The sequence below is a fragment of the Ranitomeya imitator genome, chromosome 3 (assembly GCF_032444005.1).
Source record: "Ranitomeya imitator isolate aRanImi1 chromosome 3, aRanImi1.pri, whole genome shotgun sequence".
NCBI classification, from domain to species: Eukaryota; Metazoa; Chordata; class Amphibia; order Anura; family Dendrobatidae; genus Ranitomeya; species Ranitomeya imitator.
The window spans coordinates 116,301,563-116,316,721 of NC_091284.1; the positions used below are offsets into that span (position 1 = coordinate 116,301,563).

At 42.0% G+C, this 15,159-nt stretch overlaps 1 protein-coding gene across 3 annotated transcripts in view; it reads left to right on the plus strand.

The window, feature by feature from the left end:
• CUX1 (cut like homeobox 1) overlaps positions 1-15,159 on the plus strand; it is a 484,034-nt gene that overhangs the window by 48,518 nt on the left and 420,357 nt on the right. For all 3 annotated transcript variants that reach the window (XM_069761313.1, XM_069761314.1, XM_069761315.1), the window contains exon 2: positions 13,194-13,304. In XM_069761313.1, coding sequence (XP_069617414.1) covers positions 13,194-13,304 — 111 coding nt within the window. The remainder of the gene's footprint in view (positions 1-13,193; positions 13,305-15,159) is intronic.

Consider the following 15,159-nt stretch of genomic DNA (forward strand, 5'->3'; position numbering starts at 1 on the left):
CATTTTGACAGAATATGAAACATGTCCTCCTGTATATGAAATGCTACACTTACATTTAATGAGTTGCACTGCTATTAATTTGTAACAAAAACCATTTTGCCGTATTTAAAGGGGCGCAGTGCTCTAGGGCTCTAGGGCGAGGATACTTTGACTTACTATGTTCATGTTGTACATGATGTAGGTGAAATATAATCTGAATTCAGGAAAAATCTCAGCATTTTTTTTCTATCTTTGTGTGCAGTAAATTATAATAATAGTGCAGAGTTGGCCAGAATTGTGTAGTGCTGGCAGGATCTCACTAGAGGTAATTCATAACATTGTAGAAGATAATATTACACCTTATCCCAAGTTAATAAAAATGTAAAAACAATGTACGGTAATTTTTATTAAATAGGCGAGTGTTTGCACTAGTGAGCAGGAATCAGGCAATGCTGTTTATATAAAGGTGTCTGCTGTAGTTCTCATGCACATGGGAAAATTACAGAATAAGGCCGGCTGCGAAGGAGACGGAGAAAGTAATTTCTCCATCTTCTCCATTGCTGGTGTCCGCGGGAATTGCACTGCACTCAGGTTTCACACGCACCCATAGACTTATATGAAATCGCAACGTACTGCATTTTTTTTCCTGTTCGATTCGAGTAGGAAAAAAAAAACTGCATTTGAGAACAAAACCATAGGACTTCAGTGGTACGAATGCATTCCGACTGCATTCGTCCGATTTAATCGCAAGTGGGAGGAAGCCCAAAGGCCGAGGATGGTTCCTGCCAGCAGCAGGGATATGCTCACAAAGAAAGGTTTGATGACGGAATTTCTGTAACTGGTAATTCTGTTCTTCTTCTCAGTATATAGGACAAGATGTGATTTTTTTTTTTTATTTTTTCCTGGCTTGTAAATCTCCCTTGTTTCTCCAGGATGCATGCGTTGCCTGTCTAGGTGCAGTGCTACCTGCTAACTCCACAACTCTCCCAGTTTATCGAGTGATCTGCAGTGTGGAGTAGGAATCCTGGTGCGCTCTGCCGAGTTGGCAGTAATTGGAGCTTAACAGGATGTCCGCTTAGACAGGAAGCAAATAGTCAACTGTTGTCAATAGTCTGCCTTCAGGTCTGTGTCTTCTGATCCTCCCACAACACAGGAGATGAAGGAACCGAGAAGTGTAATGAAAGAAAACATATCACAGTTCTAAGAGAGAAATCATTGCCTGGAACACAATAACCATGGCACGGCGGAGCGCTCCTTCTTATTGACTCAAGTCCGCTATTGTCTCCTTCCATACCGGCTGGTGCCATTCTCGACAATTATTTATTTTCCTGTCCCGTCCATTATTTGATTAGACAGATGTTTTATTGTGATCCATTGTATTAACACGCCAGTCCTCCGCTGTTTCCTCTGGCATACTTACTGATCATTGCTGATTTTGTTCTGTGCATGTAATTTATTTCCAATGCTGGAGCTACCATGTATGTTAGAGTCAAACCAAAAATGACCAATCGTGGTAATAATTATTAAAATGGGTAAAATGACGAGATTTGTAGTTTTTCAAAATGGACAAAACTCTCAGTATTGTTTATCTTGATGGAAAATCTGCGTATCATAGTACTAACGTTGTGAATTAAATTTTATGAAATCTCCTCTATAATTTGCGGAGAAAACCTGCAGCCTAAATTGGGCAATGCTGCTGACTTCCAGTCTCTGAATTTTTCGTGGTAGATATTCAAAGCAAATTTCTTTGCCATGACCTTTCCAACAATTTTTTACAATTTAGTGCAGTCTAAGGCTGCCGTCACACTATCAGTATTTGGTCAGTATTTCACATCAGTATTTGTTAGCCAAAACCAGGAGTGGGTCCACAAATACAGACTTGGTGACGTGTTTCTATTATAGCTTTCCCCTCTGTTTGTTCCACTCCTGGTTTTGGCTTACAAATACTGATGTAAAATACTGACCACATACTGATAGTGTGACCATAGCCTTAGGGGTAACGTTTCTCCTTGTGGAGAGTGACGAGCCAAGCCTGGAATGTCCAATGAGGAGACTTATAAGGCCGGGATCACACATGCGCGAGATAAGGCCGAGTCTCGCAGGTGAAATCCCTCCTCTGGTGCCGGCACTTGGGAGCGGTCCGTGCAGCTCCATTTGTTGCTGTGCGGCTGCACGCTCCGCTCCGGAGTGCCGGTGCCAGAGGCGGGATTTCACCTGCGAGACTCAGCCGTATCTCGCGTATGTGTGATCCCAGCCTTAGCCATGCAATGCTCTTCTGGGAAATTAAATATGCAAATTGACTTCAGAGAGTAAGAGGACAAGAACTTTAGCGCCACCTATTGGAAGCAGCGATCCGAAAAGTCAGTATCGATACTCACTTTAGGATTGCTGCTTCCAATAGAGATCTATTTGCATTCACCATTTTGGTGCGGAATTTACCTCTGCAATTTGCTTCAGATACATGTTTTTTGTGGATGACCCTCGAGGTACATAGCACATAAGATTTGTTGCAACGGAAATTCAATTCTATACATCTTAATGGTGTTGGCTTTCCAGTATCTGCATGAATTTCTGCAAGGCACAAAAAGAAGAATGTAGCAGTCGTAAATATGTCTTCGACAAGTTAAACCCATGTGAACATAACTTAATGTGATAGTTCACATTCGTGAAACTTAAGGCCCCCATACAAGTAGGTTGGCCAAACGCCTCAATTTCAGCAAGACTGGTTGATAATACAACATGTATTAAACTCTTCCCCTGACAGATAATGTCGGGGATGAGAAGTTGGAATTTCGATGCCCAATCCTTTTGGCAGTGGATTTTTAATTTCTGCTCATTTACAGCACATGAGCGCTCAGCTGGGCACTCGTATAAATGGAGAAGTGGGAGAAAGATTAGTCTGCCAAACCCACGTTCATCCAACAGCTGTCTGGTGCGTGACGAGTAGATAGAGAACCCGCTAGGCTTCTCCTGGAAGTCTGTTGCAATGTTCGGAGCTCCGTGGACAGTCCAGGAGAGACAGACAGAATTTTGCAGGTCAAAAGTTCGGGGCCCCATTGTTTTCAATTGGGTTCAGGGTCTGGTTCATGTTCGGGTACAGTTCTGGAGCCTGAACCAAACTTTGGGATAAATTTTGGGTCGGGTACCAGAACCCAAACATCCATGGGTCCGCTCATCCCTAGTGTCAAGCTTTAGACTTTTTGTATGTAAGGTGTTGGCATTGGAATTTTGGTCTTGTAACTCAATATTATTTCCTAAAATGTTATGATGACTATGAAAGTAGTAATTTCAGTAATTATAATACAAAAAGGTACAGTCATGATTAGAGATGAGAGGATTGAGTAGTTCATGGTCTAAATCTGTAGTTTTTGGCCGTAGACAGGAACTACACAAATTTCCTTGCCCTCTGGGATCCCAGGCTTGGCTTATGATTAGCCGGACTGGCGAGATGTCATGTGTGCGCTACATGCCGCAGAGACGATGTCTGCCAGCCCTGCTAATCGTCAGACGAGCCTGCCGACCCGGAGGGTGAGGAACTTTGCCCAGCACCTGTCCATGGCCAGCGACTTCTGATCTGGTTTGGGTTAATGCAAAGCGACCCGCTCATCTCTAGTCATGACTCCGTAACCATAATGCGAGAAACAAATCATACAAATACAAGATCCAAATCTATAATTTCTCACATACTACAAATTATTTATTATAGAAAAAAATATAATTAATTTGGGGGATTTTGGTTTTATTACCCCTATCCTTTTGAGTGTTGGGATCGTACGTTCCACATTGTACGCAAACCTTTACACATACAGTCCACTGTAGTAACTACTGGGAGGAATTGTGAGTTCCTCTAAACTTAATTTTGAAGAATTCTTCAGTTCTCTGGTCTTTTTTTGTTGTTTCTTATTTTTTATCTTTTACAGCAAATCTGACCTGTTTGTGGTCATTGAAGTGAGTTTAAAACCTAGAACAATCATTTATCACTGTAGCGCTGCAGTCGCTTTGTCCTGTCTGGCCAGTGTAAGTTATTTCCCTAATCATTATGATTTCTTTTATACAGTAACCTTGATTGATCTGGGCCGAGCAGTGACACACTGGGGAACTCCTCTTCTATAAATCACACCTTCTGTTTTCAAGGATGAGCTTAGTCATTGACCTTGTAATATTCGTGCTTGTATGCTATAAACTGTAATTGTACAGATATTATAGAAACCCAAAAGAGAAATGGACACAATGAGCTAAAAAAATATAACAACTTTATTGAAAAATATACAAGTAACACTAATAAAAGTAAAAGCCAAATGACACAATGCAGAAAAAGATAAAGATAAAAGAGGCGACACTAGTGCCACACACGGAACAGGTAATATACTGATGGAGCAGAAGACAATTATACTAATGCCATAAATATAAGTATAACACAGCACTCAGTAGAGTCCAAATAATGAGAGGACAAACCGAAAAATAAAATTAAAGTTAATGAATTAATGGCAACTGCTAATAATCAGTATGTAGTATATGTTCACACGAAGGTGTACTAACGCAGGAAAATACCCAGTATGCAGTGCCAACGCAGAGAAATACACAGTATGCGATACAAAAATATATGTATACAGAGAAAGTGCCCAGTGCATATGGATATATACTAATAGCCACCGACATCAAAAAGAGTAAAGCTAAATATATGTAGAAAAGTGACAAGATATGGTATGTGGCACAAATCAGCCGAGGGGTAGGCAAATCAATAATAGTAAATACACTGTTGTAAATAAAGACCTGTAGTCTGCCAGTAGAACGTATATAACTAGAGGTACGAGTGCATACAATGGGTACCGACCATTAATTCATTAACTTTAATTTTATTTTTCGGTTTGTCCTCTCATTATTTGGACTCTACTGAGTGCTGTGTTATACTTATATTTATGGCATTAGTATAATTGTCTTCTGCTCCATCAGTATATTACCTGTTCCGTGTGTGGCACTAGTGTCGCCTCTTTTATCTTTATCTTTTTCTGCATTGTGTCATTTGGCTTTTACTTTTATTAGTGTTACTTGTATATTTTTCAATAAAGTTGTTATATTTTTTTAGCTCATTGTGTCCATTTCTCTTTTGGGTTTCTATATTATATATTATGGCGGAGCTTGTTACCTCCGGTGCCCCATGTATAGGTTTATTTATTTGTACAGATATTATGTTGAGGCTTCGGACTTCATGTACAATTGCCCATTTCTTATACTGTGACTGTGTGCAAAATATAAAAAGACATAAAAAAATACATAAATGGCCATATGGTGGAGAGATGAATACCACTAAGTCGTCTTTCACTGGTGACCTTATTATTTAAGTGTTTTTTTTCTTCATTAAATAAGACTTTTATCCATACCCTCAATTTTGGCAATTTCCGGGTCCTGATCACTGCCTCATGTCCTTTTTGAATCCCTATTACAATAATAGGAGACATAGTAGCATCCAAGTGCTGCCACAAGTCATAAATGACAAATTACTAACCGTCTAGAGCCGAGACCCGGGCTGGTCTCACATTTAGGATATTGATTGATATATAGAATCAATTTTCATGCTCGCGTTTTCTTTTTGGCTTTGTATAGTTTTTTTTTGTTTTGTTTTTTTTAGTCATAACCAGGATTGTATGCAAAATAGAGGTCTATTATACCTATTTCCAAGAATGGAGCTTGTGTTACTAGAAGTACAGGCACAATATATGCCGGGCATGCCTTTTCTAGTGTCGTGTTGTGGAATTCCTGTCGCTTTCATAGTATATTGTTTTATATCTCGTATCTGGGTTATAAAGGCCTGGCCTCCATACTTTACAAGTTCAACTGCCCATAGTGGTGTAAGAAACAAAATCTTACAATCACCTCCCGAATCAACTCCGCATCTCTGCACTCAGTACTTTTCCCGTTACAATGAACTGTAAAGGCTGCAGCTGATCAGCGGTACCTGATTGGCTGCAGGGTTTTCATGAGGCCCCACCTTCCCCCGCCATGTTAAAGGGAACCTGTCATGTGAAAAAACACGATTAGCCTGCTAATATGAGGTTAATCTGAAAGTTAATAGCGTTCTGAACCTGCCCAGCACCAGTGTAACAGGCCAAATTAACCCCTGTCCAGATTATGCTCGGGTATAGTTTGTCCCAGGCCAGAGTATACCCCAGGGGATAAAGGATAAACTATACCCGGGGGTGTAAAATAGCCTAGGCCAAACTATACCCCTCCAGGCTACATATATCCCTCTATTGTATGAGCCCTTGTAAATGAGAGAGATTTTAGATGACATTTTTTCATAACTTAAAACTGTCTTACGCGTAGCGGGAAGGGATTTGTGCTGTTAATCACATGATGAAGATTGATCTTACAATACAATGTGGCTGGTGATGGGCAGCAGTCATTACATCGGAGATTACACTGTGTCCAGTAAGATCAGAGCTGCTACCTTACAATGCAATCATACCTAGTGATAAGGTGTTATCCGAGCATGCTCGGGTACCAAGTGAGTGCCTTCGGCATTCTTGTAACATACGTCGAGTTATCGCGGTTGTACGTTTCGCGGATATTCAACAGCTGCAACACATGCAGGTTATTGCCTGTCTGTTAGGCACTGGTTCACTGGTTTTCTCATCCTGTCTCTCATTGGCTGAGAAGTGTGCAGATCTCTCTATTATTCTCCAACGCAAAGCAGCTTTTAATGTGTAACTACTGAGAAGTGCGGCAGGTTAATAGTTTAATAGCTTTTTTTCACATGACAGATTCCCGTTAAACACTCCCATTCAGATTTTTATGGACTAAACCTGTGTGAATGAATGTGTAGTGTAGGTGTATTAATATACTCACCGCTCACCATCTTCTCTGGTGTCCAGCAGCGCTCCTGTCCTCTTGGTCACCACTTCTGTAAATTGCAGGATCACACTGGAGTGTGAGTGTAAGTGATTGTAAGACTATATAGCCTCCATTTGACGAGACTTACATTGTAAGGCTATGTGCACACGTTCAGGATTTCTTGCAGAAAATTCCTGAGAATTCTGGACATTTTCTGCAAGAAATCCGCAAGAAAACCGTAAGCGTTTTTGCCGCGTTTTTTTCCGGACTCTTCCCAATGCATTTTGGAGTGGGAAATCCGCAAAAAAAACGGAAAATTAATGAACATGCTGCGTTTTTTGCCGCGATGCATTTTTATCGGGAAAACCCGCGAAAAAAACGCAACGTGTGCACACAGCCTAAGAGCAACATCCAGGTGTCACAGAGCCCACTGTGATCTGTAACCTCAGTCACCTGACTCAGAAGAAGATGGCGATCAGCGAGTCTACACCTTACACCACATTACGTGTGTATTCACACAGGTATAAAGCTGAATGTGTGTGTGTATGTACAGTATGTGTGTGTGTGTGTATGTCCGGGATTGGCATCTGCACCGTCGCAGCTGCAGCCACAAAAGTTTGCACATTCACACATCTGGATCCCGAGAGCGTCATAGGCTATGTTGTGAGGCGAAATTTTAACCCCGCGCGTTCCAATTCACCAAACAATTTTACCCCTATATGCATAATGGGGAAAAAGTGAAAGGAAAAGTGTTGGAGGCAAATTGACAGCTGCCAGATGTGAACAAGGGGGACTTAAAGAATGAGAGCAATGGCGCCAAAGAGTATATACCGTACAGTTGCTAAGGTGGAGCCCCGACATGGGATACTCACCACACACGGGGTATAAACACACACACACAAAATGCGCCACACACTACCACGTGCTTGAACACATATCACACTCAGCACACTTATTTCACCACACATACACCACCACACATACACCAACCTCGCCACATAAAAGTCGAAACACAAAAGTCGCGGCTCAAAACTTGCCACGCGTAAAACTCGCCACATGCAAAACTAGGCTCACACAAAACTCGCCACACGTGCAAAACTCACCTCATGGAAAACTCGCCACACGCAAAACTTGCACACGCGGAAAAATTGCCACATGCACAAAAGTATCCTCCCAAGACCTCCTTCTCTACTCCCCTCTCATCTCTTCTTCCCATAACCGCATCCAAGACTTCTCCCGTGCTTCCCCCATACTCTGGAACTCTCTACCCCAACACATCAGACTCGCGCCTACCATAGAAACCTTCAAAAAGAACCTGAAGACTCATCTCTTCCGACAAGCCTACAGCCTGCAGTGATCCTCAACCTACTGAACAGCCGCACAGCCAGCTCTTCCCTCTCCTATTGTATCCTCACCCACCCCCTGCAGACTCTGAGCCCTCGCGGGCAGGGTCCTCCCTCTTTATGTACTCGTGTGCCTTGTTATCTGCTCATGTTTAATGTATTTGTCTATATTTGCCCCGTATTCACATGTAAAGCGCCATGGAATAAATGGCGCTATAAAAATGTATTATAATAATAATAATAAAGTAGCAACACATGCAAAAGTTGCCTCACACAAAACTTGCACATACTCAAAACGCACCACACATAAAACTCGCCATGCGCAAAACTTGCTGCACACAACTTGCTACACTAACCTGTCACATGCAACTCGACACACAAAAAATTGCTACACGCATGTCGCCACACAAAACTCATCTCACAAAAGTCGCTACATGTATGTCGCCACATGCAACTCCACACACACAACTTGAAACATGAAACTCGCTTTAAAACACACAAAAGTCTGGTATTATCCTTCAAAAATAAAAATCTCATTAATAAGCAGACAAACTACAAGAGCAACAAATGTACCATATAGGAAATACGGCAGCTGTCAGTCACATGACCTGTCTATTATGTGTATGTGTGAGCTAATATATACTGCCAGGGGGGAGGGCTTCCTGTTGGCTGGGGATTTATCAGGCTGCCAATTTAGCTTACAAATACTGAGGTAAAAATATGGTACCTTCACACTGAACGATATCGCTAGCGATCCGTGACGTTGCAGCGTCCTGGCTAGCGATATCGTTGAGTTTGACAGGCAGCAGCGATCTGGATCCTACTGTGCCATCGTTGGTTGGAGCAGAAAGTCCAGAACTTTATTTCGTCGCTGGACTCCCGCAGACATCGCTGAATCGGCGTGTGTGACGCCGATTCAGCGATGTCTTCACTGGTAACCAGGGTAAACATCGGGTTACTAAGCGCAGTGCCGCGCTTAGTAACCCGATGTTTACCCTGGTTACCAGCGTGTTGTGAATTCTGTGGCAGAGCTCCCTCCTGTGGTCACAAGTGGTACTTCGGCTGATTCTCTCTATGAGCTTCCGTTGGTGGAGAAAAGTGGTACTGCGGCTTCTGAGTTTCCTTCCTCAGGTGATGTGGTGAAGTCGTTAGGTGCTGCTCTATTTAACTCCACCTAGTGCTTTTATCCTGGCCTCCAGTCAATGTTCTAGTATTGTTAAGTAAAAAGGGCAGCACACTGCAGCGCCAAAACATGCAAACTTGAAAACACGAAATTTGAACTGCATTACTGCATTAGAATATGAAAAATGAGAGCTTTTAGCGCATAAAAATGGCCATATTTATGTGTACCTCGTAGCCACTTTACGGCATCTCTCTTATACGAGGTCCTACGCTTGACCTACCTCATTGAGAATAAACGTCTCCATCTGAACGGGTACATGTGAAACCTCTTCTTGGACTCAAATTTTCACTCTCTGTGGAGGGGTATTAGACCTACTATAATTAAAACACCTGTGGCTAGGAGGCGGGAGTGCACGATCAGAGTAAGAGTGTAAGAGAGATGCCGTAAAGTGGCTACGAGGTACACATAAATATGGCCATTTTTATGCGCTAAAAGCTCTCATTTTTCATATTTCTAGTGCAGTAATGCAGTTCAAATTTCGTGTTTTCAAGTTTGCATGTTTTGGCGCTGCAGTGTGCTGCCCTTTTTACTTAACTATATACGAGTTGGCGACTCTGGGTTCAGCACCTGTTCACACTCAGTCTATGTTTGGATGTGCAGGTCAGGTTTTTGAAATGTTCTAGTATTGGACTTGCTTCCTCCTGGATCGTTCCTGTGGCCTGCTGCTCTGCATAGCTAAGTTTCGCTTGTGTTATTTTTGTTATCTGTTTTTTCTGTCCAGCTTGCTTATTTGGTTTTTCTTGCCTGCTGGAAGCTCTGGGACGCAGAGGGTGTACCTCCGTGCCGTTAGTCGGTACGGAGGGTCTTTTTGCCCCCTTTGCGTGGTTGTTTGTAGGGTTTTGTGTTGACCGCAAAGTTACCTTTCCTATCCTCGCTCTGTTCAGAAAGTCGGGCCTCACTTTGCTAAATCTATTTCATCTCTACGTTTGTCTTTTCATCTTAACTCAGTCATTATATGTGGGGGGCTGCCTTTTCCTTTGGGGTATTTCTCTGAGGCAAGGTAGGCTTATTTTCTATCTTCAGGCTAGCTAGTTTCTCAGGCTGTGCCGAGTTGCATAGGGAGCGTTAGGCGCAATCCACGGCTGCCTCTAGTGTGGTTGGAGAGGATTAGGGATTGCGGTCAGCAGAGTTCCCACGTCTCAGAGCTCGTTCTATGTTTTTGGGTTTTGTCAGGTCACTGTATGTGCTCTGACTTCTATGTCCATTGTGGTACTGAATTACCAAATCACAACACCAGCGTAAACGTAAAAAAACAAACAAACACTACATACTTGCATTCCGGTGTCTGTCCCCCGGCACTTTGCTTCTCTGCACTGTGTAAGCGCCGGCCGGAAAGCAGAGCACATCGGTGACGTCACTGATGTGCTTTCCGGCTGGCGCTCACAGTCAGTGCAGGGAAGCACAGCGCCGGGGGACAGACACCGGAATGCAAGTATGTAGTGTTTTTTTTTTTTACATTTACACTGGTAACCAGGGTAAACATCGGGTTACTAAGCGCGGCCCTGCGCTTAGTAACCCGATGTTTACCTGGTTACCAGGGGACTTCGCATAGTTGGTCGCTGGAGAGCTGTCTGTGTGACAACTCTCCAGCGACCACACAGCGACGCTGCAGCAATCGGGATCGTTGTCTAGATCGCTGCAGCGTCGCTAAATGTGACGGTACCTTAATAAAGGAGGAGATGACACACAGATATATGCTATATACAGGAGGAGATGACATACAGGTATATACTATATACAGTAGGAGATGACACACAGGTATATACTATATACAGGGGAGATGACACACAGGTATATACTATATACAGGAGGAGATGACATACAGGTATATACTATATACAGGAGGACATGACACAGGTATATTCTATATACAGGAGGAGATGACATACAGGTATATACTATATACAGGAGGAGATGAGACACTGGCATATACTTTATACAGGGGAGATGACACACACACACAGGTATATACTATATACAGGGGAGATGACACAGGTATATACTATATACAGGAGGAGATTACACAGGTATATACTATATAAAGGAGGAGATGACACACACATATAGTATATACAGGGAAGATGACACACAGGTATATACTATATATATGAGGAGATGACTTACAGGTATATACTATATACAGGAGGAGGTGACACATAGGTGTATACAATATACAGGAGGAGATGACACAGGTATATACTATATACAGGAGATGACACACACATATATACTATATACAGGGGAGATGACACACAGGTATATACTATATACAGGAGGAGATGACATATAGGTAAATACTATATACTATATGCAAGGGAGATGACACACAGGTATATACTATATACAGGAGCAGATGACACACAGGTATATACTATATACAGGAGGTGATGACACAGATATATACTATGTACAGGAGGATATGACACACAGGTATATACTATATATAGGAGGAGATGACACACAGGTATATACTATATACAGGGGAGATGACACACCTATATACTATATACAGGAGGAGATGACACACAGATATATACTATATACAGGAGCAGATGACACATAGGTATATACTATATACAGGAGGAGATGACATACAGGTACATACTATATACAGGAGGAGATGACACACAGGTATATATTATATATATGAGGAGATGACTTACAGGTATATACTATATACAGGAGGAGATGACATACAGCAGGTATATACTATTTACAGGGGAAATGACATACAGGTATATACTGTATACAGGAGATGACATACAGGTGTAAACTATATATAAGGGAGATGACAAACATGTATTTACTGAGGGGAAAATGAGAGGTGTGAGGTGAAAATGAGGGGTGTGAGTGCAAAATGAGATGAGTGAGGGAAAATAGTGGAGTGATCGGAAAATGACAGATGTGAGGTCGAAATGACAAGTGTGAGGGGGGGAAATGAGAGATGTGAGGGGGAAAATGAGAGGCGTGATGGGAAAATAAGAGAAGTGAGGTGCTATGACTAACCACAGATATTTACTATGCCCAGGCAACGCCGGGCTCTTCAGCTAGTAACTTCTATAGTGCCAGGAGACCGTACTGAATGCGGAGGAGCAGTGCCGCTCTGGAAGGGGAATATAGTGATTTTCTAATTTCTTAAAACACACTGGACACTTTAAGTTTTAAAGAGTTTTTTTTTCTTCCTTAAATGCATGTATTTTGGGCTAATAAACATATTTGCGATTGGGTTGTATTTAAATGTTGCACCTTTTTGCTTTTACAAGCTCTTTGCATTCACCTTGCATGTAGTCTGCGGTTATAAATCACCTGAGAGGAGCTCCAAAAAAAAAGGCAAGATTTACAAGCATTCCTGTTAGACTGTTAGAAGGAGCTCGCTGACAGATTCTCAGTTAGAGCTCGACCCCTTTCTCTTGGTGCTGCTGCTTTCCTCACACACTGCACCTCTGTGCCTACAATGGCTGCAGGTAGAGGGTCATGTAACCAGACCGGCACATCAGCCTCCTCCAATAGAAAAGCAGCTTTTCCATGTGAAATGTTTAACAAATGGAGGATTTATGATATAGGTGAATGTGCAGGAAAACAAACAAAAAAAAACTATAAAAACCAAACAGTGCAAAATTGGTAATCAAACCCAATTGCAAAAATAAATTGTTTTGGTTCAAAATTTGTTAGTTAAAAAAAATTCTCCCCAAAGATGGCCGGCCTCTTTAACTGTAATGTTGGGGGATAACCCCGTGAGTATAAACTGCTTTTTTTTTAACCTACCGTATATTCTGTTCTGTACATATGAGTCATTGTTTCCCATTTTTGTTTGTGTTTTACCTCCTGCTGATCCTAACGTCTTAATTCTTTAACAGAGAGAACTCGATACAACAGCAACAGTATTGGCAAACAGACAAGATGAAAGTGAACAGTCCAGAAAGAAACTTATTGATCAAAGTCGAGAATTCAAGAAGAACACTCCCGAGGTGAGTCAGTAGCTTTCATATTTCTTCTCTATGCAGCTAAACGTTGTGATTAAGGAGAAAATATGTGTTTAATGGGGTTGTTTGAAAAGTCCAACAGGACAAGTGATAGTTTTCTGATTGTCAGAGGTCTCATTATTTACAATGTTGGGGTCTTGCGTCCCCCGTTTGCAAACAGCGCACTCGAGGGTGCTCAGTGCGCGCTCCATTTCCAGCATTGACAGACATAACTTGCTGAGGCTACGTTCACATTAGCGTTTTGCGACGCATGCGTCGTTTTTTGCCGAAATTTGGACGCAAGAAAAATGCAACTTGTTGCGTTTTCTTGGTCCGACGCTTGCGGCAAAAAAGACGCATGCGTCGCACAACGCAACAAACAAAAACGCATGCGTCCCCCATGTTAAATATAGGGGCGCATGACGCATGCGTCGCCGCTGCGTCGCCCGACGCAAACTAGCATAACGCTAGTGTGAACGTAGCCTTACTCTTAGGCTATGTCCACACTTTCAGGAAAGTTTGCAGAATTTTCCTGAGCAAATCCGGACTACTTTCGCAGGATATCCGCTCGCGTTATTTTCGCGTTTTTCTCCGGAGGTTCCCAAAGCAATAATATAGCGGCAAATCTGCAAATATAATGGACATGCTGCGTTTTTTTCCGTGATGCTTTTTTGCAGAAAAAAACGCAGCATGTGCACAAAAATTGCAGAATGCATTACATTGATGGGATGCTTAATGTAAGCATTTTTAAGCGTTTTTGCAGCGGAAAACCGCCGAAAAAATTCAAAAAATCCGGAACATGCGTACATAGCCTTAGAATATCTGACAATATCAAGAAGCGAGACTGGCCGGACACTACCAGCATGTAGTTTGTGTACACGGATACCTCCAGAAAATCGTCCATCTATGACAGCAACATTCAGTGTAACTGCCTTCTGTAAGCGGAAACATGAGCATCAAATTGGATAAGTTTTCATCTACGTAGATGTTTTCAGTGAGACTTATGTCATAAATGTTCATAATGGTGAGTATAAAGAAAAGAAGAATTGTACTGGCAGCCAATAGGTTAATATAATTAGCACCCTGGAGACACGCATGCGTTTTGCCCTTGGATGCACAAACTGTTTTTAGCATCAACAGCTGGTTTCATGTTTGCACTGTTAAACTGAATATTTTCTTGGTGGATTGCCTCTGAGCAATTTCTTAGTAATCGCTTCTCATGCATGTGAAAAGTACCATGTTAAGGAAGAATCTAGGAAAAAGAGCAAGGATCCCTATTCCTACCTCACTCCCACTCTGCAAGTCTGCACGGGGAAACATCAAATATTGTTTTAAAGGTAAACGGTCATCAGAATATTACCTATTGATGAAATCAAGATTTTTTGTTAAATGTAATTTTTAAAATGTTTTGGTATTTTGTTTTTAAGTTTACATAGCACAGTACACATCCAAAATAAAAAGTAGAAATCTTGCAATTTTCACCCTGGCCATTGCGGAATTTTAGACTCAAACGTCCTTTTGTGTCATGAAATAACACATACATGGCCACAAGGGTCAGATCCCCGACCCTATTTTTTGTATTGACCTGTCTAATGAGCCTACACTAAGGTCATTGTGAGGGAGGGGAGCAGAGGCGGCTGTGACATCATTTATTGTGACTGGTGGATCGGCTGGGTATTGAGGTGCTGGGCGGTGTTCACATGTCCAGTAATCATCCCTTAGAACGGATCCAGCAGAAATACATTGCCAAAAACGTTGTGCAGGAACAACTTTTTGGACCGGTGAAATAAAAAATCTCTGCTGGGTCCATTTTTTTTTTTTTACATTAAAGTTTATGGAGAACTGATCCGTGAACTGATCC